Source organism: Delphinapterus leucas, chromosome 9 (genome assembly GCF_059928025.1).
Source record: "Delphinapterus leucas isolate spDelLeu-1000000601 "Yukka" chromosome 9, BTC_Dleu_Yukka2, whole genome shotgun sequence".
In the NCBI taxonomy this organism is placed as follows: domain Eukaryota; kingdom Metazoa; phylum Chordata; class Mammalia; order Artiodactyla; family Monodontidae; genus Delphinapterus; species Delphinapterus leucas.
Genome location: NC_143137.1, coordinates 79,478,851 through 79,505,231, shown reverse-complemented (window position 1 = coordinate 79,505,231; position 26,381 = coordinate 79,478,851). Strand labels below are relative to the sequence as shown.

The 26,381-nt window shown below is 38.6% G+C and overlaps 1 protein-coding gene across 1 annotated transcript in view; it reads right to left on the bottom strand.

Annotated features, from left to right (window-relative positions):
* Positions 1-26,381, bottom strand: part of SEMA3E (semaphorin 3E) — a 108,688-nt gene that overhangs the window by 64,844 nt on the left and 17,463 nt on the right. Inside the window, exon 3 of the mRNA XM_022562640.2 lies at positions 26,100-26,219. Within this exon, the coding sequence (XP_022418348.2) occupies positions 26,100-26,219 (120 nt within the window). The remainder of the gene's footprint in view (positions 1-26,099; positions 26,220-26,381) is intronic.

Here is a 26,381-nt window from a genome sequence, read left to right as displayed (position 1 = left end):
ATTCGTGAATAGCTGATGCCACTGGAGAAGTTAAAGGAATGAGACTGAAGGTGCTGCTGCTGCTGACAGCTGACAATTACATAATATCTATTATCCGTCAAGCCCCAGTCAAGGTGATTTACTTATATTAATCCAATCCCATAACAACCCTATATCTGAGGTACTATTATAAGCTCCATTTTATGGAAGAGGACACTTGAGGCATGGAGAGAACAGTGACTTGCCCTAAATTATTACACAGTCAGTAAAAGACTGGGATTAAGCCTAGAGGTATGGAATTATTCTATATACGTAATTAATATCACCACTGCACCACCATCAGTTTGGCTTGTGGCCTTCCGGAGAGCGAGAGGGCTGAAAGACACAACCCAAAGCGCTGGTGGTGATTTAGCCTGGGGGAGGGGCTGAGATTGGGGAAATGCTGAAGGAATACTTTCAGTGTGTCTCCGTGCTTTGACTCCCTCATAAAGGAGAAGGCAATGACATGGACAACTTTGAATGACTGAAACGATATCATTACTTACATATGAAATCAATATATCATTATGGAGAAAAATGTAGACTATAAATCGCTAAAGGCTGAAAATAATGATTTTTCATAGTCGTACTATTTAAAGAGAACCACTGTTGAAGCTGTTACATTTCCTTCCAGTCTTTATAGCATCTTTGATATCTTATTTCATGGTGCTCATGTTACACCAAGTTTTACTTGGATGTCAAACAAGTAATAAGACGTTCTGTCTCCATTTCTTTAATAAACACTTTTCAGTCTCCAATGCTGTGATACTTTATGGGCAGAACCTTTTCTTTAGCCCCGACATTCGATGATTTTTATTTTGATATCACTGGAGTGAAGAGATGTCTACCAGCCTGGTTTTGTCTTGAAACAAGGTAATAAGTAAGTCCCCATTTACTGATCTCAGTGTCCTTTGGGCTCCTGTTACTTTTGGCCTCTCACACATTCAGTTGCTGTAAATTTTATATCGCCTCAACAGTGATTCAGCCACCTGAGGGCAAGGGGATGGCAGCCCTACAGAAAGTCCTGAAACGAAATCACCAGCTGTGCAGGCTTTGTTTTCTTCCTTCTTGTGTTTGCTAAAGGTGTTAGACTGAGGGTCAGATTTTTGTTTGCATCTTTTTGCTCTGTTTTATAGCCTTTCTATATACAACTTTACGTTCAGGCCAGGCTGTACAGCATGTAAGTAATGTGTTGTCACCTAACCCCTCTCCAGATGTTGCTGGCGAGGTCCTGAGAGTTTGCCAGAAACTTCTCTGCTTCCCATGAGGAGGCACTGCTCTGTCAAGTCGCGCTCTTTGACCCTAAGTGCCTTCCTCCAATCTGGTTCTGCATCACAGCTAATAAAATGTCCCTGGACATTCCAGCATATGGTAGCACTCTCGTCCTTAGTAGTGCATGCTGATGCAAGTTCTCCCCTTTGATGGACTCCTTCTGGTAAATTCAATAGAAAATCAGCAACAAGGTGGTTCTTAAGAAGTAGAGGGAGTAGGTTATTACCTGTATCTGCCTGGATCCAATCAGGAGACAAAACCCCACAAAGTTTAAACAGGGGACATTTAACATAAACAAACATTAAGTGATGGCAGGAGATTAAGTATAAAGATGAATCGCACACTGAGGAAGGACAAACTGAGAAGGGGGGCTCAGACCTCATTGAAAGATGTACGGTTGCATGCCAACGGGTGGTGGAGAAGCTTGCAGTGTGTCCAGGTCAGGGCTGGTCCAATGTCCCCAGGCAAGTGGAACCACCCTCAGGCACACAGTTCTGAAACCACCCATGCACAGGACATCAGAGGGAACTTGGAGCTGGAGAGAGCGCCCCCTGCAGAACCTAGCATGCTGGTATGGCCTGGATTGGGGTGGCTCACCGGATGGCCAGCCCCATGGGGCCGCAGGCAGGGGACAGGAAAGGATGCAGGGAAGCAGCACTTCTGCACAAGCTGGGGGCAGCCCCACATCTCATGCTGCCTCTGTCGGAATTGAGAGCTGCAGCCAGATGCTAGAGAAAGTTGTGTCCTGTGGGCACCCTCACACTGAAGAAAACCAAAGAGGCTGGGCAGTGGAGAAAAAAGTGTACCCTCCAGAAGTCTGGTGAAGAAGCCAAACCTGAACCAATGAGGATGGCCTCTTCCTTCTGGAACGTCTTGCAGCGCCATCTACTGACAAAGTTTAGCAACTGCCAGCTTAAAGGTGAAGGATTAGGGTCTAATGAATTATGTCCCGAGAATGTAATTCCCCTTTGCCACATAATATAAACTAATTAGGAGAGTGATATCACATCACTTTTGTCATATTGTATTGGGTGGAAGCAAGTTATAGGTCCAGGTCCTGCCCACTCAAGGGAAAGGGATTATACAGAGCATGGATCCGCCCACCACAAACTGCATTATTCATAATCACCCCAAACTGGAAATGACCTAAATGCCCCTCAGTATGTGAGTGGATAAGCAAGCTGTGATACATCCATGCGATGCAATACTCCTCTGCAATGCAAGGGAATAAACTATTGATATACACACGACTCCATGCATCTCAAACCCTTTATGCTACGTGATAGAAGCCAATCTCAAAGTTTGCCTGCTGCGTAATTCCATTTAAATGGCATTCTCAAAATTACAGAACGATTGAGCCAGATAACAGGCCAGCATTTGCCAAGGTCTGGGAAGGGGATCAGAAAGCTTGATTGCAAATCCTGTTAGTGATGGTAGTTACCATGTAGTTACACATGACAAAATTCATAAAGTAAATTTAGAATTCATTTATTGAACGAAAGTGAACTATATTGGATGCAAAATTAAATAATAATAATACTTGAAAAGAAACAGCAAAAAGTCAGTATACTTTTATGTTCCCACCAGGAAAAAGTATGTAAGAGTTCCTGAGTCCAGACATACACAATTGACTGAATATATTTAAAATTTTCACAAACCAAAATAACTCTATTTTGTTTTGCATTTATTTAATTAAAATGAGCTTGCACATTTCATGTATTTAGTAGTATATGTATTCACTCTTCTGCAAATTTATCTTGATATCCATTTATTAATTAAGTTCTTGGCATATTTTTAATGCATTACAGACACTCCTCAGAGTTTAGGATATTAATGTTTGTTACCTGTTACAAATATTTTCTCATTCTGTTACTTGTGTTTTGAGTCAATTTATGATGCAATTTTTAAATACACAAGTTTTTTTTTCAATTACCCAATATAACCCAAACATATCAAGATTCCTTTTGCTTTTTGTTCTTGTTGACTTTTGCCTCCCCTGCTGAGGAGGAGATAAATTATTCACAAGTATGCTCTTGTAAGTCTTCATATGCTTGATAATTTATCTCTTTGATCAAGTTTAGTATTCAGCTTATTATGAGAAGCTTTTTTTTTTTTTTTTTTAAAGCACAGAGGCAGAGCATACTTGTTTTTGAAGCAGAAAGAGCCAGTGGAAACTTGTAGGTCCAACATCACTAGCCTGGGGTACTAGTGAAAGCTAAGTTGATCTGCCTGAGCCTGGAAAACGGCCAAGTTTGGAAAGAAAGATCAAGACAAAACTGATGGACAGACAGCATAGGACAAAAATGAATAATAAGAAGCTGCGGTGAGGATGTACATGTGAAGGACTGTGGAAACAGCAGGGAATTACAGAAGATGAGATTGTCAGAGCAGAGACCCATGGCTGAGGCCGTGTATGATGGTAAAGCCAGAAAAATTAAGATGAGACACAAACAAAAGAGTAAGGCTGACATAGCAAAGCAGCATCTAGTTGCTGCCCAGAGCGGTAGCAAATTCAGGAAGGGAGAGAGAGCAGGGTAGTAGTGTCTCTGAGCGCGGAACACATGCAGACACGGAAGCAGGGTAGTGGGTAAGGAAGGAAACAAAACTAAAAGTAGGACCCTGGGGCTGGACTATACAGTTCATAGGCAAAAACCCAAACCAAAGAGCCCGCTGGAGGCCCACTTATCACAGAAGAAATGTATAAAGTGTCATCACAAAACCAAAGCATCACCATTATATGAACTGGCACAGATCATAGCAGAACCACAGCAAGACAGACTAGGTGTTGCCTCTTATGACTTACTCAACCATGACTTCGCTAATTTGAGCTAAGCAAGGTTTACTTGCACAGCATCAGGGAGAGACAGACTGCAACTAATTCCATCTGAGGGTACAGGAGGATTATTGGAGCTGAAATCAAAGTAGTTCACTCTAGGTATTACGTAAGAGGTAAAAATCTAACTGATGGTTAAGAACTTAGTAGTTTGGAAGAGGGACTTCCCTGGTGGCGCGGTGGTTAAGAATCCTCCTGCGGATGCAGAGGACACAGGTTTGAGCCCTGTTCTGGGAATATCCCACATGCCACGGAGCAACTAAGCCCATGCGCCACAACTACTGAAGCCTGTGCGCCTAGAACTCGTGCTCTGCAACGAGAAGCCACCGCAACGAGAAGCCCACGCACGGCAACGAAGAGTAGTCCCCACTCGCCACAACTAGAGAAAAGCCCGCACAGCAACGAAGACACAATGCAACCAAAATTAATTAATAAATTAAATTTAAAAAAAAGAACTCAGTATTATGGAAGAGGAAACATTCAAAAAACAATTGTCCAGAAAGCTGAAAATAATCATCATGCATACATATACATTTACATTTATATATACTTCTACAGACATGTGAATATATGTGATCTTCTTGAATTACTGAATGTTCAAATGTTTGATCATAACTCATCTTGATTCTAAAAAAGTCAATCCAACACTCAATTCTATTCAGAAACATTTTTTATAGATTCATATCAATTCAACAAATTTAAAGGTCTGGCAAATAGTGGGTTATAAATAATTAGGTTAAGTAAAATGATGAGCCTGATATATATTAGACAGGCTGGGTCCTGGGACCCTTTACTGGAGTGCTTGCATCTGGACAAACATCTCCTGGAGCAACAGAACGCAAAGAAATAATAAGGGACTAAAAATAACTGCATGCATGCATAGTTGGGGCTATTATGAACAATAAGATACAAAAAGGGCACAAACCAACTGTCATTTCTGAGGTGCTGGGAGCAAAAGCAGGGTACTGTGGATGATCCCTGCACACAGCATCACCAAGCGGTGGTCAGACCACCTAAGCAACCCCTCCTGCCTGACCCATGGATCTGCACCTACCCTCACCTACCCCATTTAAGGAACAAGTTCACCCCTCCTCACGTCTTTCTCTGACTTATTTCATTTAGTATGATAATCTCTAAGCTCATTATATCTTTTTAGTGAATGATTTCAATGACTACTGCCAGGATTATGTTGGGTCATGAAGAAACTGAGATAGAAATGACAGCGTCTTCCCTGGAGACACTCTGGTGTTCATATGGAAATCGTAATTCATAACTAAGGTTTGTCTTAAGTACAATGAAAATCCAAAGGAAAAGTAATTAACTTCACCAGGTGGAGGTCAAGATAAGCATCACAGGGCTTCCCTGGTGGCGCAGTGGTTGAGAGTCCGCTTGCCGATGCAGGGGACAGGGGTTTGTGCCCCGGTCCGGGAAGATCCCACATGCCTTGGAGCGGCTGGGCCTGTGAGCCATGGCCGCTGGGCCTGCGCATCCGGAGCCTGTGCTCCGCAACGGGAGAGGCCACAGCAGTGAGAGGCCCGCATACAGCCAAAAAAAAAAAAAGATAAGCATCACAGAGGAGGTGATATTATGGGCTGAATCTTGAAGGATGAGTTAGGATTTTCCAAACAGAGAATAAGGATAACAGTTCCTCAAGTAAAGGAATCAGCATGAGTGAAAACCATAAGCAAGTGACAGAATACATCTTTAAGACGTGGCACAAAATGCTGTCATTGCCTCATGTGTCTCACAGGATCAGGGGAGTCATGAAGGGCGTGTAGGATCTTCTTCTTCCTCCCACCAGGGCTCCCTCCTTCGTCAACCTGAATCCTCAGGGTTTTATTATGAAAGAAACTCTTTCCTTACAATGTCTTCAGAAAATTATTTTCTACCTGTCCTGCAGGCATAGGAAACGTGGATTTAAAGTACTGAATAAAAGTCAAGACTGGGCTAAAATCTCAGAGTCAGCAAGTAGATAAGAGATCAAGCCATGTGAATTAATAAGAACATCAAGGAAAGCATGCAGTATAGGAAAATCCATACCAAGGATGGAATTCCTGCAATCACCGAAATTTAAACGGCTGGGAAGGCAGAATATTCAGAATCGTGAAACTATACAAAAATAACGATCCTAAAAACTAAAAGAGGAAAGCATCTCTACAAAAATTATAAATACTAGCAAATGCAGCAGAGAAGGAGTATAAGATGAGTTAAAGAGGTACTTATTTGGCAACTAGAAAGTCATGGGTAACAGAATTGGGAGCAGTTTTCGCAAAGGGCTAGGTGCACCCCAGGCTGACGAGCAAATGGAAGTCGAGGAAGGAAAGATGGGAAGTACCAACTCTTCTTTCAAGGTGGTCGTAGGAAGGGTGAGAACCAGAGAAGTCAGGAGATAAGCCTGTGGCCAAGTAGAGTTGAGGCTAAAGTTGTGTTTCATAATTTTTAATTTTTGAGACAACTCTAAACATGGAGAATTCTAAACATTTTTGTGCGCTGGAAGAAAAGAGAATGGAAACAGGTAATGAAGAAGGTAATAGATGTGATAAAGGGCATAGGTGGAACAAGTAATCTTGGAAGGAAGAGTCCAGAAATGTCTCCATGTGAGACAGAGGGAAAGGCAGCATCAAATACATAAATTAAGAAGTGGAAAAGAGGAGAGGTTATAGACTTTTACTTTATGGCCTCCATTTGCCTTTTTAATAGGAAGACATTTCAAACGCCAAGAGTTAAGTTTAACAGGAGAAAACTGTTAACATCAAGTGTGCAATACCATGTACCAGTTCCTAGGGCAGCTGCTTCTCCACATATGATCTCAGAAAATCCATATAGCTCTGGCAAACTAGGTATTGAAATAGAGAAACTGAAGTTCACAGAAGTTAAGTACTGACCCAAAGTCACACAGGTAGTACATAGCAAAACCTAGACTTGAAATTTCACCAGTCTGGTCCCAAAGCCTCTATTACTTCCACTGCATTATTTTGCTCCTACCCCACTTCCAGAACAGTAATGACTTGGACAATGCCAGGATTGTTAATTGAGGACCGTGAATGATTGACCATATGAACATGGGTCCATCTGAATAGTAATGGTGACAACCAATGTTCTCTAATTGTCTCTAGTACAATTCAGCAGTTCGGGAGCAGGGTTAGTAAATCACAAAGGTGAAGACAAAAAGACCAAAGTAGTTCGTTGTGTTTCATTAATATCAGTGCAGTGAGGTCGCCACTGTGTCAAGAAGGGAGTAAAATCTGGAGGGATTCAAGGATTGAGAAAATAGGAACGTGTCTACTGACAAATGATGATGAAGATCAAGTGGAGATCAAGTGTGGAAAAGCTGTGGAAGGCATAGATTCACGGAGAAGATGCCTGAGTAGAGACAATTATTACCATCATCATTAAACTCTTACATGGCACTTCACAGTTTACAAAATGCCTTAATATAGTTGGTCATTCAGGAAAGCAGCACAGCATAATGGACAACACTTAGCCTTGGACCATGTGGCCCAAATTTGGCACTTACTGGGCAACAAGAAGAAGCCACTTAATTTCTATTCTATTTCCACATTGTTATATGAGAGCAGTAATTCCTCCCTCATGCGAAGTTATAAGCATTAAAGCAAATGAACAAAAACATCTGGCACATGGTATGTACTCAATATGCGGTACTTATATTTATCAAGACTCTTTGGGGGAAATTTTGATTCATCAAATAAGACTGAGGTAGACAATATTACTTCATTGATAAGTAATTTTAGATCTAAAAGATGCCCTCTTATCTCATTTTACAAAAGGGAAAATGGGGGATTAGAGAAGAAAACAAACTTGACTGAGGAGACTGAAATAGGATGAGACTAGAGCTTGTTAATATTGCTTAAAATTTCATTCCAAAAATAAAACTGAATCTACAGACTTATCAATCAAGCTAGACCGACTACCAAAGTCTGACAAATGTTTCAGATATGAGGATATGGATAGACATATAAGACCTTATTTAACATTCTAATCGTAAAAGAAGATGGAAGGCTTTTGTTAGAGAAAAAGAGGAAAGGTGGACACAGAAGCTTATTTACCCAAACGCTAAGCACAAAAGTTCTTTAGGCAGAGAGAGAGAAAAATTGGGGCATCTTAGCTTTCCAATGACACTGAAGATATACCTAGTGTAGGAAATGCTGAAGAAGACAGTAAGATCAGTAAAAAGGTGGCACAGTGGCCAAGTGATATTCTACCCAATATCAGGATAATAAAAGGGCTCCATTCTGTTTTAGTCTCTTATATTACTTTTTTCTTCATTTTCTTGTAGGAAGATGATGGTAATAAGCAACACATCAAGAATCCTGAATTCCTATCAAATTTCTTCTCTTTCTTACCTTTTTCTGTCCAGATGTGTCATCTGTGCAAATGCTGAAAAGAAAGTTTTCTGGAAAATACATCTACAACGATGTAGAGTTTTAAAAGTTAACACAATAAATGAGTAAAGATGAGTTTACTTACTTTTTAAAATATGTTTTAATTTCCCTTTGGAAAGTAAAACCTGACAAAGTTCAATTTGCCAGACTGGAATAAGCAAGTCATTTTAATTGTCAATATTTTAATTAGGCTACCAAATTTAACTCTATGTACATGTGTTCTGTTTCATGTCCATGAATTAGCAGTATAGTGTGTGACTGAAGTTATAACTAATTTAACTTGACTCCACTAACAAAATCCAAGTTAGCTGTAAGGAGGCAACATATTACTTAATCACCTAATGTTGTTCAAATGTCTTAGTGAAAATATTCTTGAAAACAAGAAAGTCCCAAGCTAGCATGCTTTGTCCTTAGAGTCATTGTTGCGATGAATGCCAAATGTATCTTTAGAGTTAGAGAACTGAACATCTTCAGGCATATTTTTTCAAAATTTCTTCAGACACTTTCATGAGAGCATTTAAAAAGTGAATCCATTTGACATCATTTGCAACCTAAAGCAGGCTAATGCAGCTATTACAAAACATCCACCATTACTCGATAGCCATCAGATAAGGAAAATAAATCATCTGGTTGCCATAGAATTATAAATGTGGAAAGTGATACACCATGGTAACATTAAGATTTTGGCATGAGGTACAAAAGTCCATATGTAGAAAGTCTGTGCTTTTTCTAAGTAATGGACTTACATTATGGACACGATCCACTCTTATATAGAGAATTATGCCATAATTATATCTCAAAGCTCAAACATGGAAAAGTTAATAAAAATAGCTAATTTTTATTGAGGTACCACTTCACTATTGGGCTATATACGATTTTTACTATACTTTTATATTTAGAAAATTTTATGTTCAATTATATATATATATATAATCTATATACACACATATATACACATATATATATAAATGAAAACTCCAGTACTCCAAAATACAAAGCTTTTATTATTAATCTCTAAACTCTTCCTTCCTGATGAGAACTATGTAACACATCTTTTTTCCTGGATTTACCTTGATTACCAAGAATGTCAATATCATAATCAGGAAATATTGGTTTTATTCTCTTCACCTGTTCCTCTTTTCCTACTACCACTTCTTTTTTTTTTTTTTGCGGTACGCGGGCCTCTCACTGTCGTGGCCTCTCCCATTGCGGAGCACAGGCTCCGGACGTGCAGGCTCAGCGGCCATGGCTCACGGGCCTAGCCGCTCCGCGGCATGTGGGATCTTCCCGGACCGGGGCACGAACCCGTCTCCCCTGCATCGGCAGGCGGACTCTCAACCACTGCGCCACCAGGGAAGCCCCTCCTACTACCACTTCTAATATTTAATCCAACTGTTCTCTTCCACCATTTTCCCCCAATTGTATTTTTGACCCTTGTTTTAAATTTTCTATTAGTTTCAAAAGGAAAAGGAAAAGGGTCATAATAAGAACTATTTTTAACTCTTTTCTCTATGTCTAACACTGAGCCGGACATTTTACATTTGCTCTGTCATCAAGTCACCCAGCAAACCTATTTGGCAAATGTCAAGCAGCTCTTAAATGGCAAACTGAAGACGTCAACTAAAGAGTTACTCAAAAATCCTAAGCCTCAATAAATATGTGAAAGTGCTCAGCTTTCTAAGTCATCAAGAAAATGAAAATTAAAACCATAATGTGATTCCACTACACATTCAACAAAACGGTTAGGAAAAAACAGACAATACTAAGTATTGTCTGTGGAGTGTGGAGTAACTGGCACATGCATATATTGCCAGGGGGCACAGAATCGGTACAATGACTGGACAACCGTTTGGCAGGATTTACTAAAGCTGGACATACACATCCTCTAGGACCCAGTAATTCCACTCCCAGAACATACTGAGCAAAGACACAGGCATGTTTACCAAAAGACATGCACAAGAATGTTCACGGCAGCATGGTAACAGCACTGCAACTGTAAACAAACCAAAGGCTCAGCCAAAGGAGAATGGGGTCAATAAATGGAGGTGTATCCGTACAAAGAAACACTACACAGCAATGAGAACACATGAACCGTGACTATATACAACACAGATTAATGTTACCATATTATTAAGCAAAAGAAGCTAGTCACACAAAACATGATGTGCTGTATGGTTCCACTTACATAAAATTCTAAAAGAGGCAAAACTGATCTATGGTGTAGAAGTCAGAACAGTGGTTAGTTTGGCTTGGGCAGTGGGGGAGGTAGTGGATGCTGACTGGAAAGGATCAGAGCAGAGATTCTGGGGGGCTACTGGTGATGTTTTCTTTCTTGATCTGGGTGCTGCTTACACAGAGGCGTTCAGTTTGTGAAACAGAACATGGGTACATTTTTTTTGCAGCTGTGCACTTTTCTTTATAAGTGAACAAAAAAGTATACTTAAAGAATGTCTCTGCTTTCTATGTTATGCTTCTTAATTTATATTCTAAAGGCCAGAAAAGTAAAAACAAATATTTATCAGGTTATCACCAAACCTTTTCAAGAGTTGGCAGAGTCCATAAAATAAAAAGAAAACAGTATGTGTATAGAGGGGATTTGTTTATTATGGAATTTATAAGATAGAGTCTATCTTATAAACACTTTCACCAGTTGAACCAAATAAAATTATTTTAAAAAGCAAAAAATATTTATAAAGTTATCAAAAAGCAAAGATTCACCAAATTTAACGGAAACTTTCAGATCTCAAAATAAAGTCCAGAAATTTCTTAATCAGGGCTGTTAGAACGTTAGAGGTTCACATCAAAGTACGAATGTAACAAAATCCTTTCATTTATTCATTAATTTGCTCACTCATTCATTCATCCCATGGTTATTGATTATTAGATTCTAAACACTAAAGTGTTTTGAGGAAGTCCACAATCCTTCTAGTGCTTGGGTAACAAATGCAAATGCCCATCAGGGCCAGGTGGAGATGGCAAGTTAGCAGAGGCCTGGTGTAAGCGTGCATCGTGTGACTGGCAGGGACTGTGCAATATTGTTAAGCACATGCCCCTATGTGTGGAATGGGGCAGCAACTACTAAGCACCCACTGATTCTTTTCATGTCAATTCAACAGAAATCACAATTTACTATGTGAAACCAACCGGTTTTCAAATGTAGGCTCTTTAAAAGAAAACAAACAAGAAACGCTGTGATAGACAAAGCACATCTGTGAGCTGAATCAGACATATGGCTGCCAGTTTATAATGTCTGATCAAATTAAAGAGACGTGATGCTTACTGGGCTACAGCCATGAGAAGCTCGTTTGTCCGTTAGGTGCCCAACCACTTAAGTACCACATTCATTCTCTGTTTTGCTGTAGCCTGAGAATTAACGGTTTAAAAATAAATCACTTAATTACATTATGGCTCATTCTTGTTATGAAATACTATGCACCATTTAAATGAATGAGATAGAATTATGATATCCAAATATATAAATAGTAATGTCTATGAAATATTTTTGAGTAAAAATTAACAAAATCAGAACTTCAAGTAGAGTACGTGTTTTGCTCTTACATATATACACACACGTGTTTGGAAGAATAAATATCAAACTATTAACGTAGGGGTGCCACAGAAGAGGTGGGCAAAAGTTGGTACTGGAGCACTTTCACTTTTTATTTTCTTGACCTTTTCCATGTATTCTATGTATTAAGTGGGAAAAAAATAGCCCTCATGGCACAGCTCACTGCTCCCTGATGATCTGGCCTGCTACTTCTTTAATTAGGTAGAGTTCCGGACCAGCATAAGCCTCTCCTGATCCCGTATCTCCAGGGCCCAATAGGAAAGTGGCTCAGCAATACAGCATCACTTGCTTTTCTCTGCACCTTCCCTTTGGTCCCAGGCACGTGGTGCTGGAGAGTGGGGTTTCTTACTAACTGCCTCACATGCAGAGCACACGCAAGAGCGTCAAGCAGTCTGCCTTTCCAAAACCTTTCATATAATCATTCTCAAACAAAAACTAGCCCAAGGAATCCTGTTTTCCTTCCCACCAGAAGATCATGTAACCAGCTTTCAGTATTAAGATTGACAGGAGAGAGAGACCTTGAAGGAACAATCCCTTTATCAAAGACATTTTAAAATAACCTTAGGGATATTAAAGATCACAAAAATAATAGACTGCAAGCTCCTGGAGAAAGTGTCATGCTCACCTTTTTATGTCCCAGAGGTTGAAATATTACGTTTTCTATCACCTGCACTGAAAAATATCTTTTGATTTGCAGTAAAGAAAGCAGAAAAACAATGAAGAAAATGGTTGAACACCTGATGGACAAGATAGATATAATTTCTTTTAAAGTATCGGTTACTATTTAAGTCTTCTAATGCTAGTTTCTAAATAATAAATCTTGATACAGTGTGATAAGAAAGTTAATTAACCTTCTTTACCTACTCAAAAAATTGTCTTTTTTTAAGATAGAAAATAAAGAAAAAATATTTTTCCTTGTGATAGTAACTCTTAGGATGTCTTCTTTTTAACAGAACTATTGCCTATTTGATAGCTATAATGATAGTATAATTTCGTTTTTCACATTTAACTTTTAATATCTATTCCAATGGATAAAATATTTCCATTCTTCCTACTTCAGAAAAAAAGTATTGGGGTTTCCCTGGTGGTGCAGTGGTTAAGAATCCGCCTGCCAATGCAGGGGACACAGATTTGATCCCTGGTCCAGGAAGATCCCACATGCCACGGAGTAAATAAGCCCGTGCGCCACAACTACTGAGCCTGCGCTCTAGAGCCCGCGAGCCACAACTGCTGAGCCTGCGTGTCACAGCTACTGAAGCCCATGAGCCTAGAGCCCGTGCTCTGCTACAAGAGAAGCCACCACAATGAGAAGCTCCACATAGCAACGAAGAGCAGCCCCTGCTAGCCGCAACTAGAGAAAGCCGGCGCATAGCAACCGAGACCCAATGCGGCCAAAAATAAATAAATTTAATTGAATTAAACAAAAAAGTATTATTGTTAGGTAATCGCTATTTTCTTTTCTTATAATTTCCATTACACCTCCAGTCAAAAATACCTGTACAACACATGGTGTCCAGAATGAAAACCTCATAGACTGAGGTCAGAATAAAACATAAACCTGACTTCATAGGGTCATACATATAACCTTTTAATCACTTATTTGAAATGAATATAAAATAAATTGCCATAATTTTTAAATCAATAAAACATTTCCATATATTATTTTCATATAAGTAGATCAGGAAATTACAGACCAGAGTTGTCCTTCAAAATATTTGACCAACAAGGCTTATACAAATATCTTGATACAAATTATAATATAGACATTTCTGTTAACTAATAGCTAATTTAATATATAAAAATTATCTGAAAAAATAAATGTTGCTAAATACCCAATGTAAAGTTTCATGTATTTATTCTATTCAAATGACTAATGCTCACCCTAGATTTTTACAAAATAATTTAAAATTTATTATCTTTAACATTTTTTTATCTACTTTTAAGATAAATGCAGGTAAACCAATAGAAATAAATAGGGACCTAACACAAACTCTTTAAGAGAACAAATTTGAAACTCCTTGAAATTTTGTGTGTTTAAAAGCTGGGTGTGACAAGAGTTGATATTAAACAAAATAATTTGTGATATCAAAATATGCATATTTCTTTGTGAAAAACACAAAGAATATTAAATGCATGGCTATACTGATCTCAGTTGTGTAAAACAAACTACAAAGAACAGTCATATAACTCTAAGAGAGTAACTTTTTAAACCTCTGGGAATTGTTATTAGTTTTGCTGGCTCTCCCAATGGGATTTTCACTCTGTACTATAAGCAGAAAATAAAAATTTAAAAATCCGCTAAGAAACAAATATTAAGAACCTGTGAGGAAAATATATCTGATAAAAATCCATGTACTCATAACATGTATGTTTCAATCTATTTTGGACACTTAAGTATTGTTGCCTGAAAAGATATTTTCAATATTTATTTATTTATTTTTTTTGCGGTACATGGGCCTCTCACTGTTGTGGCCTCTCGTTGCGCAGCACAGGCTCCGGACACGCAGGCTCAGTGGCCATGGCTCACGGGCCCAGCCGCTCCACGGCATGTGGGATCTTCCCGGACCGGGGCACGAACCCGTGTTCCCTGCATCGGCAGGCGGACTCTCAACCACTGCGCCACCAGGGAAGCCCAAGTTATTTTCAATATTTATTGAAAATAAAGGATTTAAGCTCTAAAGGACCCAAGAGATAATATACAAAACACATGACTCTAAAAGGCAAGAATCTGTTACGTCTGGATAGTAATCTCTTACTGGCACATCAGAAAATATTTAACTAGGGAATACAAACAACTAGAAAAATACATAATTTCCAGTCTACGAAGTACAAACGTGAACTTGGTAAAAAACATTATTTGGGTACAGTTCCTAACGTATTTTCAAAGAGACTTATACTGGATTGAGTTAATGTATAACCCTTTTGATTTTGAAGCTGACAGTATCCCAACTTAAGTAGCTGAGCTGCTACTTTCTGCAGTAGATAAAACGTGTCAAAATCATATACTGAAAATCAAAAAGCGCGTTATTGATTATCTTTGGTGCCAGACACATTTGCATGACTAATACAGTCTGCGTACTTAACAACTGATATAAATAGGCTTTAAATTAAAATACACTGAGAAAATTTACCCTACACTAATGAAATACCACAGCAACCTACATTCAAATGCTATGCTCTCAAAGACAATCAAATTTTCCCAATTTTGAGCAGGCAAAATTTGGAGGCGGCCCACAAATTCACCCCTCAGTCTTTACAGTTCTTACAAGGAGGAATGTTAGGAATTTTTTTGTTTTTTTTTTTAAGAGGAGAGCCGTGGACAAAGTTTAGAAAAGAATGACTTTTATTTTTCACCCTTCGCTCTGTGCCTTTGCCTTGCCTCCCCCAGAACCATCCTCTTAAAACACCTGTACTTATTAATACAATCTTCCTTTCATATAAAGATATGTAAATGAGAGTATGGTAGGCAGAATACTAATGGCACCCAATATTCCCACCCCCTCTTACAGAGGTTTAGTATAATCTCCACCTCTTGGGTTTGGACAAGACCTATAAATACGGTAGAAACCCCCCTCTAGATTATATGCTGATGGTATAGTAATTCTCACAGTTAGGTTATACTATATGACTCCTTAGGAAATTGGACAGAAAGATTCTCCTGTTGCTTTCGAAGAAGTATGTTGTCATGTTGTGATAGGGCCACGTGGCAAAGAACTGCTGGGGGCCTTTAGGAGCAGAGAGCAGCCCCTGGGTAACAGTCATCAAGAAAATGGGGACGTGAGTCCTACAACTGCAAAGAACTGAATTGTGTCAACAACTACAAGAACCTGGAGTACGACCCTGAGCTCCAGCAACACGGCAGCCCAGGCAACACAATGATTTCAGCCTTCAGAGACGTGGAGCAGTGGAGCCAGCTAAGCAATGCCTGGTCTCCTCCCGCCCCACAGAAACTGTGAGATAATAAATGTGTACTGTTTTAAGCTGCCAAATTTGTGGTAGTTTGTTTTGCAACACAGAAAACTTATACAAATAGTAGCATGCTAATAGCATTGAGCTAAAGTCATTGTGCTCTTAGAGAAACTTAGGTTGTTAAGTGATGAAAGCAATTTTTATTTTGCAGCAGTTCAAGGCCTTTGCCAATTCTCTAGAAACATGTTTTATACCTGAACCTCTGGGATTTTTTTTTTTTTTTTTTCTTTTTTGCGGTACGCGGGACTCTCACTGCTGTGGCCTCTCCCATTACGGAGCACAGGCTCCGGACACACAGGCTCAGTGGCCATGGCTCACGGGCCCAGCCGCTCCGCGGCATGTGGGATCTTCCTGGACCGGGGCACAAACCTGTGTCCCCTGCATCGGCAGGCGGACTCTCAACTACTGCGCCACCAGGGAAGCCCCGGATTTTTTTGTCTGAACCTCTCTATATTCAACACATAATTTAGATTTTCTATGAAAGCTGAGTAAAATTAGAAGTAGACATAAACTTGTAATATTTTACATAGTACTTTATATTTGTATAGCATTCTATTATTTAAAAAGTACTCTTGGGACTTTCCTGCTAGCATTTTATTATTTAAAGAGTACTCTTGGGACTTCCCTGGTGGCGCAGGGGTTAAAAATCTGCCTGCCAATGCAGGGGACACGGGTTCGAGGCCTGGTCTGGGAAGATCCCACATGCAGCAGAGCAACTAAGCCCATGTGCCGCAACTACTGAAGCCCGTGTGCCTAGAGCCCATGCTCTGCAACATGTGAAGCCACTGCAATGAGAAGCCTGTGCACCACAACGAAGAGTAGCCCCCACTCGCTGCAACTAGAGAAAGCCCACATGCAGCAACAAAGACCCAATGCAGCCAAAAATTTAAAAATTAAACAATTAAAAAATAAATACATAAATGGTACTCTTAGTGTAACAGAGAAGAACAAACCTGACTCCATGCTGGATCTATTCCTTTAGTTCTAACCTTTGTGCTCCGTTGCCTGTGCTTAGTCATGCTGGCTCTGCACCTTCTGTAAAGGAATGTTGCCTACAGCCTGACATATATATCATAGCCCATTCTCCAGGCTCTAACCTTTAAAGGTATAACTCCCTTTCATTCATACAGAGGTAAAAAGTTGCAGAACAGAGAACAACAATTGTCTTATTGTAGGTTTATAGGAACATCAGTGACCTGACCTACACAGACAGCTGCAAGAACAAAGGATTCTGGCACTAAGAAGTTTGCAACAACCTGCCATATCCTCTCCCCTTTTAGGATAAAAGAAGCCTGAATTCTCACTCGGGTAAGATGGCTTTTTGTAACACCAGTCCACCACCTTCTCAGTCTGCTGGCTTTCTGAATAAAGTCACTATTCCCTTTGCCCCAGCAACCCGTCTCTAGATTTATTGGCCTGTCGTGCAGCAAGCAGTACAAGATTGGACTCGGTAATATGAGATTTCTGAGAGGACAGCAGCAGAGGCATACATTCTATTTTCCATAAGTTCTCTCAGAAAAACAGATGGATCAACTAGAAATGCCAAACGACAAGCTCACAGACAACACAACACCTACAGCAAGGTGGCTATTAAGACATCTCCATGAGCCCCTAAGTACCAGCAGGTGTGGATGAACTACTGCAAGCTATGAAACACACAGGGTATTAACATCTTGCCAGAGGAAGCAGAGAGAAGCAACCAGGTTTTGTCGAATGTGAGAAGAAAATAACTCTCATATTTCCAATAAGCAGTCACTAGTAGTGTAGTATCGCTTTAGAATGTCAGGTGAACCTGGGAGGAATTCTTGCTGGTTCAATCTGTGGGTGATTTCAAGGGGCCTGAGGAAAGAATGGAGTCCTATGAATCCTCAAAATTAACCAGCCCATTTCCCTTCCAAGAAGAAACTGCTGGAAGTGGAATACAATTTGTCCAAGAGGAGGGATAAAGAAGGTCAAGGGAAAGCAACAGCCAGACAAAAGAGAAAAAGATCATGGCCAGAAGAATATCTATATCTATATCCATATCTATATATCTGTATCTATAACCATATCTCCATAGTTTTGAAAACTTGACAAAACAAAACAGAATGGTGAGTTCTAAAATGTAAAGCTAGACATACATCTACTCTGATCCACACTTTCCTTTTAAAAGTTCAGGAACTAATTTTGTATAAAAATGAGCCGTAGAAGAAGATGCCACCTGAATCTACCACAATGTTACCATAGGATAAAAGAATAATAAACAGAATAACATTACCACAGACAATGAAAGTTTGTCAAACAGACATGCCACAAAGTAGATGAGAATCAAACATAACTTAGTATTTCAACAGAAGTTAAGAAAAGATGGAAGAAATAAAATACATAAATCAAAATTAGGAAAACTAAAAAATGAAGTGATAGAATTCAGGAAGGACTTTGAAATAAAAAGAAAAAATAATTTTGAAAATGAAGACTAAACTAGAAGGGGCATAAGAGAAAAAGATAAAACAAAACCAAGAGTTTACAACCTATGAGGGAAAAAAAGGTGCAAATAAAAGCAAAAAATAAATGATTCAATCTGGGTGTCTGTTACACAGGGGTATTCAATTTGTGGACGTGATCTAGCAATACATTCACACGCTGTGTACATCTTGTATTTATATTATACTTCAGGAAAAAATTAAAAATAATGAAATGAAGAAAGAGACAAAAGTGATTCAAGAGAAAGTTGGCTTTAATCCTTTACACCAGAAAACCATGATTTGCATCCACATTTTACTGAAACTCCTCTCATAAATGTCTCCAAAGACTTTCTAAGTCCAATGACACTGACTCTTTGAGACTTGTAACACCTCCTCATTTCTGTGCTATCCCCCTCTCCTATTTTCCTCCTAACCTTTCTAGTCACTTCTTGTTAGTCTCCTTTGTGGGTTTTTCTTCCTCCACTAGCCTTTCAAATATTGGTGTTTCCGGACTCTATATTCAACTATGCTCCCTTTTTTACTCAAATTCTCTTCCCAAGCAATGATATCATACCTAAAGGGCTCAGCTTTCACACATATACATGCTGTTAATTCTCAAATCTGCATTTCTAGTTCTGGTTTCTCTCTTGAAAAATAGCCCTTTACATCCAACTGTTAATGAGATCTCTCCACTGACTATAAGACAGTCCCCCGCCTTGTCAAACTTGCTTCCCACCCAGCCCTCCTTAACTCCAAGAAGGAAAGTGATATCTTCTTGTTCAATAAATAATTTAAGTTTCCCCATCTACTATCCTAAGAAAAGCCTTTCAACACTCCTACACTTTTTATATCCTTCTCCATATTTCTTTTCCTTAACAATTCTATTTCTGGATTGACTAGGCAATATTACTGCCTTTATCACAATTCAGTCACTTCTTCATCTCCTACATTCTAATTTCTCATCCCTTTACCAAAACTGCCCTCTCTGTAGCACTGATAATGTTGTCTATTATTAATTTTTTTCCTTTCACTCTTACAAGTGTGATTCTAATTTGCACTGACATGATTTGCCTTATACTACTATGTCTGCTCAGCCTGTTTACATTGATATTCCCTAAACATTCTACTGTCACCTAAATAATGGCATTTTCCAAGTTACTTTGATAAAGTGAACGGCAGAGAAGGAAAGCAAGAGAAAAAAATACGATAGAGAATGAGGAATAGAGAGAAAAACAGAAAGGAGAGACTCCTTCAGGGACCATTAACTCCCTAGGGTTCAATAATTCAACCTATTCTGATAACACCCTATCCTAGCTGCAGGATCAATATTTCAAATAACTGTACATGGAAATAAAACAGTTATAACTGAGAAACACTGAGCATTTTTTATGTTCTCACAGAAACATACTCTTATCTTCTTAGCTTCCTCTTGCTGTTAAGACTGTTTTTCTTCCCAGTCATCAAGAAATAAAATTGGAATTGTTTTTTGATTCCTTTTCGTCAGCAACATCCAATAAAATGTTAAGTTATATAAACTCCTGCTGAGTGGCTTCTCACATCAGCTCCACACTTCCTTTCCTTTGCTATTGTGACAACACTCAAATATCCTCATGATCTCTCACAAAGACTCTTATAATAGTTCCCTTTAATTTCTCTCTGCCTTTCATCCCTCTCTGCTTGAATCAAGGCTAAATATTACTAATGACATGTCAATCAAACACTCTGCTCAACCTCCTTCCTAGTCTCCATGCTGTTTTTAGAAATACCTACAGAATGCCACTGTCTAGCATCAACGTCATCCACCAATTTGCCCCAGCTTTATCTTCTGTTGTTTCCCAACCAACTAATGTCTGTGAACCTATTCCATATGTGCCTATCTCTGTGTTTTTTAAACATTTTCCTTGCCTATAACAATTTGTAATTTTTCATTCCCTCGTATGAAATTTTATCAAGCCTCCAAATGGAGTTTTGGGAATAAATCTCTCACTGCCCTTATTATCATCTGACCACATATTCCTTTTATGACACACACAGAATTTTTTTCAAAATATGTTTTTAATCAGACCTAATATTAAGATAATTACATGAGAAAAATATTCAACATTATGTATATGAAGGTGAACTACATGGAGTTCCACGTCTACTAATGACAATGAGGCTTGTACTGAACTAACTCCCACAGATAATGATGATTAACTAAGTAAAAAAGTACAAAAGAAATTATTTGAAGGCAGTGGATTCAGTAAGAGCAGACAAAGACTGGAGAGTTTTTCACTCAAGGAATGTCCTAATTCATGTGGGGAGGAATGGCTAGAACTCAAGCAGAAAGCTAGAGACCTTCTAGCTTGGAAAGGCATAGGACAGAAATGTAAGGTACCAGATCAACTTAAAAGTGAGAAGGCATATCCAGCAACTGAAGGAGGCGCCCTGAGATCTGTGTATATACTCTTTCCCAAGTCCTTAGCTGACACCTGAACTGCATGTGCAAGCAGACCCTGAAAAGCAGTGGCTGGAAAGTTACAAGAGATGCGTGGATGCTGCCCATTGCAAGGTAGTTTTGAGTGTGAGTCCAGCCAAGTAAACTGTCTGCTAGAATAAAAACAGACTCTCTTCAGAGGTAACAGAGTTCAGAATCAAGAATTAAAGTACATAATCTATAGTGTTCAGTACAAAATAAAAATTACTAGACATGCAAAGAAACAAGAAAATATGATTCATCATCAAGAGAAAAAACAGTCAATGCAAACCTAAAGTAACCCAGATGTTAAAATTAGCACACAGGGATTTTTTTTTAAGAGAGAAATTTAATTTCTTGTAATTTATTTATTCTCCATTCACAGCTACCTCATACTTCACTTTTTTTTTTTTTACATCTTTATTGGAGTATAATTGGCTTACAATGGTGTGTTAGTTTCTGCTTTATAACAAAGTGAATCAGTTGTACATATATATATGTTCCCATATCTCTTCCCTCTTGCGTCTCCCTCCCTCCCACCCTCCCTATCCCACCCCTCTAGGTGGTCACAAAGCACCGAGCTGATCTCCCTGTGCTATGCGGCTGCTTCCCACTAGCTATCTATCTTACGTTTGGGAGTGTATATATGTCCATGCCACTCTCTCGCTTTGTCACAGCTTACCCTTCCCCCTCGCCATGTCCTCAAGTCCATTCTCTAGTAGGTCTGTGTCTTTACTCCTGTCTTACCCCTAGGTTCTTCATGACATTTTTTTTTCTTAAATTCCATATATATGTGTTAGCATACGGTATTTGACTTTCTCTTTCTGACTTACTTTACTCTGTATGACAGACTCTAGGTCCATCCACCTCATTACAAATAGCTCAATTTCGTTTCTTTTTATGGCTGAGTAATATTCCATTGTATATATGTGCCACATCTTCTTTATCCAATTATCCGATGATGGACACTTAGGTTGTTTACATCTCCTGGCTATTGTAAATAGAACTGCAATGAACATTTTGGTACATGCCTCATTTTGAATTATGGTTTTCTCAGGGTATATGCCCAGTAGTGGGATTGCTGGGTCATATGGTGGTTCTATTTTTAGTTTTTTAAGGAACCTCCATACTGTTCTCCGTAGTGGCTGTACCAATTCACATTCCCACCAGCAGTGCAAGAGTGTTCCCTTTTCTCCACACCCTCTCCAGCACTTATTGTTTGTAGATTTTTTGATGATGGCCATTCTGACTGGTGTGAGATGATATCTCATTGTAGTTTTGATTTGCATTTCTCTAATGATTAGTGATGTTGAGCATTCTTTCATGTGTTTGTTGGCAGTCTGTATATCTTCTTTGGAGAAATGTCTATTTAGGTCTTCTGCCCATTTTTGGATTGGGTAGTTTGTTTTTTTGTTATTGAGCTACATGAGCTGCTTGTAAATTTGGGAGATTAATCCTTTGTCAGTTGCTTCATTTGCAAATATTTTCTCCCATTCTGAGGGTTGTATTTTGGTCTTATTTATGGTTTCCTCTGCTGTGCAAAAGCTTTGAAGTTTCATTAGGTCCCATTTGTTTATTTTTGTTTTTATTTCCATTTCTCTAGGAGGTGGGTCAAAAAGGATCTTGCTGTGATTTATGTCATAGAGTGTTCTGCCTATGTTTTCTTCTAAGAGTTTGATGGTGTCTGGCCTTACATTTAGGTCTTTAATCCATTTTGAGCTTATTTTTGTGTATGGTGTTAGGGAGTGATCTAATCTCATACTTTTACATGTACCTGTCCAGTTTTCCCAGCACCACTTATTGGAGAGGCTGTCCTTTCTCCACTGTACATTCCTGCCTCCTTTGTCAAAGATAAGGTGACCATATGTGCGTGGGTTTATCTCTGGGCTTTCTATCCTGTTCCATTGATCTATATGTCTGGTTTTGTGCCAGTACCATACTGTCTTCATTACTGTACCTTTGTAGTATAGTCTGAAGTCAGGGAGCCTGATTCCTCTAGCTCCGTTTTTCGTTCTCAAAATTGCTTTGGCTATTCGGGGTCTTTTGTGTTTCCATACAAATTGTGAAATTTTTTGTTCTACTTCTGTGAAAAATGCCAGCGGTAGTTTGATAGGGATTGCACTGAATCTGTAGATTGCTTTGGGTAGTAGAGTCATTTTCACAATGTTGATTCTTCCAATCCAAGAACATGGTATATCTCTCCATCTATTTATATCATCTTTAATTTCTTTCATCAGTGTCTTATAATTTCTGCATACAGGTCTTTTGTCTCCTTAGGTAGGTTTATTCCTAGATATTTTATTCTTTTTGTTGCAATGGTAAATGGGAGTGTTTTCTTGATTTCACTTTCAGATTTTCATCATTAGTGAAAAATGGCATTAGGAATGCCAGAGATTTCTGTGCATTAATTTTGTATCCTGCTACTTTACCAAATTCATTGATTAGCTCTAGTAGTTTTCTGGTAGCATCTTTAGGATTCTCTATGTATAGTATCATGTCATCTGCAAACAGTGACAACTTTACTTCTTCTTTTCTGATTTGGGTTCCTTTTATTTCCTTTTCTTCTCTGACTGCTGTGGCTAAAACTTCCAAAACTATGTTGCATAAGAGTGGTGAGAGTGGGCAACCTTGTCTTGTTCCTGATCTTAGTGGAAATGCTTTCAGTTTTTCACCATTGAGGACGATGTTGGCTGTGGGTTTGTCACATATGGCCTTTATTATGTTGAGGAAAGTTCCCTCTATGCCTACTTTCTGCAGGGTTTTTATCATAAATGGGGCACACAGGGATTTTAAAACTGCTATTAAAATATGTTCAAAAGTTTAAAGGAAAATAGAGTCATAATAAATAAAAATATGGGGGAGCACTCAGGATAGAAATGGAATATATACAAAATGAAAGTTCTAGAATTGCAAAGTACAATATTTACATGGACCATTAATGGAGTGGGCTTAACAGCATATGGGAGATGTCAGAAGAAAGGGAAAATAAATCAAAGGTATTTATCCAACTTGAAAAACAGAGGAAAAAAAGATTGAATAAGAATGAACAGAATCACGGTGATCTGTGGGACACTGCCCAAAAGTCAGTCTGTCTGTCTGTCTATCTATCTGTTTATGAGTCCCTGAAGGAGAGGAGAGAGAGAATGAGGCAGAGATATTATTTGGGAAAAACAATGGCCAAAAATTTGGTGTAAAACATATACTCTGTATCCAAGAATCTTAATATCCTAAGAAATATAAATATCAATCTCTCCAACACTGTCACCACACACACATAGGCACAGTACAGAGAAACTACTGAAAACCAAAGATAAAGAGAAAATCTTGAAAGATAAAGCAGTTACAAACAGGATAATACCAGCATGAATGAAACCTAAATCTACATGAGAAAGAGATTAGACGACAATAAGGCATTTCTGAGATGGTTAAAGAAAAAAAAATGTTAAGCCAGAATTCTATATCCAGGGAAAATATCCTTCAAAAATAAAGATGATATGAAGGCGTTTTCAGATAAATGAAAACTGAGAGGATCTGCCACCAATAAATCTGCAACACAAGTTGTATATATTCTGACTGTGTATTTATGTATACCTGTGTGTTTGTATACACATATGTACATATGCATATGTATATACATATGTATACTTCGTATATTTGTATATATGTAAATATTCTGACTTTGCACTGGACTTACTTGCCTTCTAATGTTCTCCTATTATATTACCTGCATTGTTTCTTTAAAATAATTTAGTAAATATACTGTGATGTGTTTGTGCACGCTACTTAATTTTAATCTACAACTAGGGGTGGTTAGTTAACATTTAAAATATGCTAATCAAAAATCCTGCCTATAAGGATGCTTAACAGCTGAAGTGCCTCAATCAGGGGCACTCTCCAAAGGCAGCTAGAGCGAGCACTTCAGATACTGCTAATTATGTGTGCACATGTGTGTTAACTAGTATCAGGAATATCAGAAATAATTTTTCACTAGTGAAATGAATGTTGCTCTTCATACGTGGTGGCTGAAAATATTTTATAGTCACTGCTGCCCTTTCATAAATGGGGTCCAAGAATCAAGGGAGTAGCAGATGTAAGCTATTCTATACAGGACGGATAAACAACAAGGTCCTACTGTATAGCACAGGGAACTATATTCAATATCCTTTGATAAACCACAATGGAAAATAATAAAAAAAAAGAAGGTCCACATGTGTACAACTGAGTCACTTTGCTGCACAGCAGAGACTGGCACAACACTGTAAATCAACTATACTTGAATTAAAAAAAAAGAGAGAGAGAGTGTCTAGCTGCTTAACTACAGATCATCCAGAGCTCTGCTTTATCTGTGTCCCATCTTGATGCAGGATTCTGCCTTCTGACGACAAGGGAAGGTAACAGATCCTGACATCAGTATATTGTTTAGTATGCTTATTCACAGTGAAACTGTGAGAGTTTACCTAGTTTGCTGAAACCGCTTATATGACTGAATGTCAAGCCTGCTTGTTAGTAAATATAATGTGGTGTATGTGGCAGAATTCAGGTGGGATTTGCTTTCATGATAACATACCATCTAGTGGTGGGGTCTCAGGGGAGGACATGTATAGCTCTCATCAAGTAAAGTTTATCTTAAGTCAGTTTGCAATCTCCCCCCAGATCAACTCTACCTCTCCCACCTCACCTGGCCAAGAAAAGGAGTCATTACAGGATCAACAAGCCTTTGCATGTCTTTTAAAAAATACTCCAGGTAGTAATTTATTTTCATATATGCTTGTATATATATGTTCACATATATACATATTCATTCTGGTTTGGCACTTACACCAATAAAATTTTATATAAGAAGACAATAGAGAACACAGTTTGATATTAAGAAATATTTTTAAGCGGACAAATTAAGTAAATGAAATTCTTCAGTGAATGAATACATAAAGAATTAATTGGTTCACAGATTTTGTAGCTGGCAAGAATTTTAAAGCCCCAGAGAGATCGATTATCTGACTCAAGCAAGCTTAATCAGAAGATCACAAATGCTTTTCTCTTTTGTAGGAAGAAATGCCACAACCTTTCTTTTAAAACAAAGTTCTTTTAAGCATTACTTTTGATAATTCATTGAGAGCAATGAATGAAATCATCATACCTCTAAATGGTATCCAACTCTGATGAAGGCACAAAGGGGGTCAAAAGCTCCAGTACCGCAGGTCAGAAGGTGCGTCCTATTATAGTGATGCAAAACCCGAACATAATTTGCACACTCACTCTAAAGCAGGAAAAAAAAAAAGAAATTGATTACTGTAATGAATATGTTTAGTTTTTGATTTTTGCTTTTCCGAGCCCTAGAAATCTCATGTATAACCCACACTTGGTTAGAGAAGGCAAAGGGGGCAGATGAAAAGAAGACAAGGACCAGTGGAAGAAGAGA